Here is a 3,610-nt window from a genome sequence, read left to right as displayed (position 1 = left end):
ATATATATATATATATATATATATATATATATGTGTGTGTATATATATATATACTCTACAATAGCAAATATAACAGTACTCAGGCTAATAATATAAGTCTGTGCGTTGGGAGCGCGCCTATCTCCTCGGCCCGCTCACGGGGGGCTGGAAGGAGCGCGCAAACAAAGACACAACGTCGCCGGAGGCGTCATGTGTGGGGGCGTGGCATTTTATGCATTCCGGTCGTGCAAGTCCCGCCCACGCAAGAGTGTCTGAGCCGCTGTTCCATTAGGCAGCGCGGTGCTCTGTGCAGCACTGTTTTGTCCTGCCCGGCTTCCGTAGTAGAAGCCAATGTGACATGTGAGAACACCGGCCATGGAGGTGAGTGCGTTGTGCTCTGTGTTGCTGTTCCTGGGAGCTGACAGATCCCTATAGCGGTGTGGGGATGAGGGACAGCTGGTGCTGTGTGACGCAGGTCAGGATTTAATTTAAAGGGCCATGCTTATATTATGTATGAATGCAGAGAGCTTTTTTATAATCCAGTGCACTCTGCTGTACATACAGGCACAGGAGTGAGGGACTGATATGTGAAACACTGTTGTAAGGAGAAAAAAAAAATACCCTGAAAGCGACAGAAAGCAGAGGTGTTAGCTGCATGTGTATTGATTTATGATCGATAATAGGTACTAACAATCGCAAACCAGAGATTTGCCTTCAATCGAACGATGGAACACATATGCTGTTGATTGGAAATCTGATCCATCAGAAACGCTCTGATAAAATCATTTGATTGATCTGTGTTCTATTCGGTTGCCTGACACCTACCCAGATCTAAAATTTGATTGATCAGAAATGTTTAATAAAATTCCGCCATGGCCGATTAGCTTGATTATTTTAGTTGTTTCAGTTGGTTGATTGAATGATCATATGGATAAGTGTATAGCCACCTTTTAAAGTAGAACAACATCTAGATCAAAACATATAGAGGCGACTTGGTCTAGCAGGTCAGGGGGAGCCGGAGGGAGTGGGGATCATGCCCTAGGTGTAAATGAGCCGTTAACCCTTTACTTTTCATTTTCCCTGGAGTTGGGTCCTGAAATCTCACTTCAATCCGACTTTGTATTGCACTCAGAGTCAAATAGAAGTGAGATTTCAAGACCGATCAGCTGTTCCCAGGCAGATCGGTTCTCCTGCACATACCATCTGCCATGCCGATCTGCCCTGGAACAGTGGAGAAAGCATTGAATTCTGCACCTTTTGCCGGTCACACATTTTTACCCCTGAAAAAAATGGGCGTGTCTACGTTAGAATGTGTGACCACGTGACTGGTCACACATTCCACAGCTGAAAAAAATGGGCGTGATTGCATTAGAATGTGTGATCACATCACCGGTCACACATTCTAACGCAGTCACAATCTGTGATAGAACACTCCCACTGCCAGAGTCTTTTTTTTTTTGTGGTACACTTTAATCGCTGTCTGTGGTCCTGAAACGCAATGCTACGTTCTAGTACCGCCGACCTCTTCTGACCTCCCTATTTCTTTATTTCATTGCAGCCTCAGAACATTACCATGGCAGAAGGACTGCCCAGTGACGCAAAGGGGGCGGTACTGATGCCCAGTGACTCCCTACCTGAAGGCACGCCCCAGGTCATGGGTTATGACTTTAATCGTGGGGTCAACTATGAGGCTCTGCTACAGAGTTACATGACCACTGGATTCCAGGCCCTGCACTATGGCCAGGCCGTACGGGAGGTCAACAACATGGTGAGTGGATGGAGGAGGTGGGCATTGTCTGTGGGTCCTGGAATGAGAGAAGAGAGCAGAGAAATGGTGAATAGCAGAATGTCTTTTAATGTCTTAATGTTTATAACTCTGCGTCTCTGATGTCACATTCATAGGGGGGTATTTCAAGAAGAACTATGGGCAAAACTTTAAACGTCGCCTATGGGAAATTTTGGGCATTGTAACGTGTACAAAAGTTATACTCACTTGATCCTCCGAGCCGGCTGTCACAGCACTCCCTCCTGCCTGTCTCCTACACTCCGATGATGGTATGTCCCTCGGCGTCCTTATGTCCTGTACACAGTGTATAGAACGTCATGAATCGGGGACCTTAGACCGCTGCAGGGAGGGTAAGCGATGCTGGAAGGATTATGAGAGTAAAACTTTTTTATTGTCCTCCCTACACCAAATATTCTGACTCCGATCATTGTGATAGCGAAATATATCCCTTGCTGAGACCTCTATGCCTGGCCTGTATAAGCAGATATACTCACTGCGGACAATCCTCGTCAGATAGCTGAACTCGTCAATACCGATTCATTCAAAAGAGGTGTTTATTCTTTACATCAGGATTACAGCAGATGATGGGAACAGCAGTTGAACGGTTATAGTATTGTGCGGTCAGAAAATGATGCCTTTCCTACGTACTGTGCAGATTACATGTGTGTCCTTGTTACATGTGACTTTTAACTGTGGCCATGACACAGGAAGTACTGCACACAGGAAGAAGGAAGGGGCGTACACTAGGGGGAAATACATCGTCACATGAGGAATAATTACAGAAAGCATGTTTGTTACAACAAAAGGCCACTAGATGGCAGCATAGGATAACACATTAATTTAGCTATGAGAAAATAGTTAGGCAAATCACACTATATAAACAATGCTAATATTAACTGAGGCTATGCATCTCATATTCTATGTCCCTATTGGGGCGGCACACCAAACGACCAGGTAACCCTTGCATGGGGGGGGTGTCGGGGTCGCCCCACTTCAAGGTTTTTACATTTTGCCCGGAGTTCTTCTTTGAAAGCTTCAAGTCATGTCTTCACTGACCTCACACAGATGAGGGTGTTGCATCCTATAATTATACCCGTACTGGCACTCTCTCATTATATACATTCTACTAGAACAAGGGGAAGGCAAGCTCTGGCCCTCCAGCTGTAGTAAATCTACAATTCCCATCTTGCATCTGCCTCTGGGAGTCATGCCTGTGGCTGTCAGAGTCTTGCAATGCCTCATGGGATTTGTGGTTGCACCACAGCTGGAGGGCCGTTGTTTGCCCAACCCTGTCATAGATCATTGCATGCATATGCGGGGGTGGTATTCCATAATACCCATTTCCTGCCTATAATCCCCTCCTAGCTAGGTTCTCTTCCAATGACATTACATCCGTGGCACTACTATTCCGGGTGTGACAAATATTAGAGTTCCAGGTCGCCATGACTTGGCTCGTTGTCGCTTATTACAAGATCATGACATGTTGTTGCTATTGTAGTGAAATGAAATGACATCCTTATAATGTCTTTAATCCTTTAGCTAGAGACAAAGCTTTCATCCCCTGGGGGATGCGTCATCTTACTGGGATACACTTCCAATCTGATCAGCTCCGGCGTGCGAGAGATCATCCGATACCTGGCAGAACACAAGATGGTGAGAATTTAAAGTGTACCTCCAAGATTTTTTATTGAAATATTAAAAGGTTTGGTGTGCATTGAAAGGGTGAACCATGAGTGGATCTAGCATCCGATAAGTGGGCAAAGGACTAGTCACCAGGATTGGCTGTGGGGCCTCTGCTAGGGCTGCAGCTAACAATTACTTTCATAATCGATTAGTTGCATAAAA

The 3,610-nt window shown here is 45.4% G+C and overlaps 1 protein-coding gene across 1 annotated transcript; it reads left to right on the top strand.

Annotated features, from left to right (window-relative positions):
• Positions 1-320: 320 nt before the first annotated feature.
• LOC108800745 (deoxyhypusine synthase-like) lies at positions 321-3,418 on the top strand (the record flags this gene model as incomplete). Its single annotated transcript, XM_018572738.1, has 3 exons — positions 321-360; positions 1,538-1,747; positions 3,305-3,418. Coding segments are annotated over exons 1-3 (330 nt in total), but the record flags the coding sequence as incomplete, so codon positions are not given.
• Between the last annotated feature and the right edge of the window lie 192 nt (positions 3,419-3,610).

The sequence above is a fragment of the Nanorana parkeri genome, unplaced genomic scaffold (assembly GCF_000935625.1).
Source record: "Nanorana parkeri isolate BGI_ZX_2015 unplaced genomic scaffold, ASM93562v1 scaffold2117, whole genome shotgun sequence".
Lineage (NCBI taxonomy): Eukaryota > Metazoa > Chordata > Amphibia > Anura > Dicroglossidae > Nanorana > Nanorana parkeri.
Note: the sequence above shows the minus strand (reverse complement) of the source record. Positions and strands in the feature narration are given on the sequence as shown.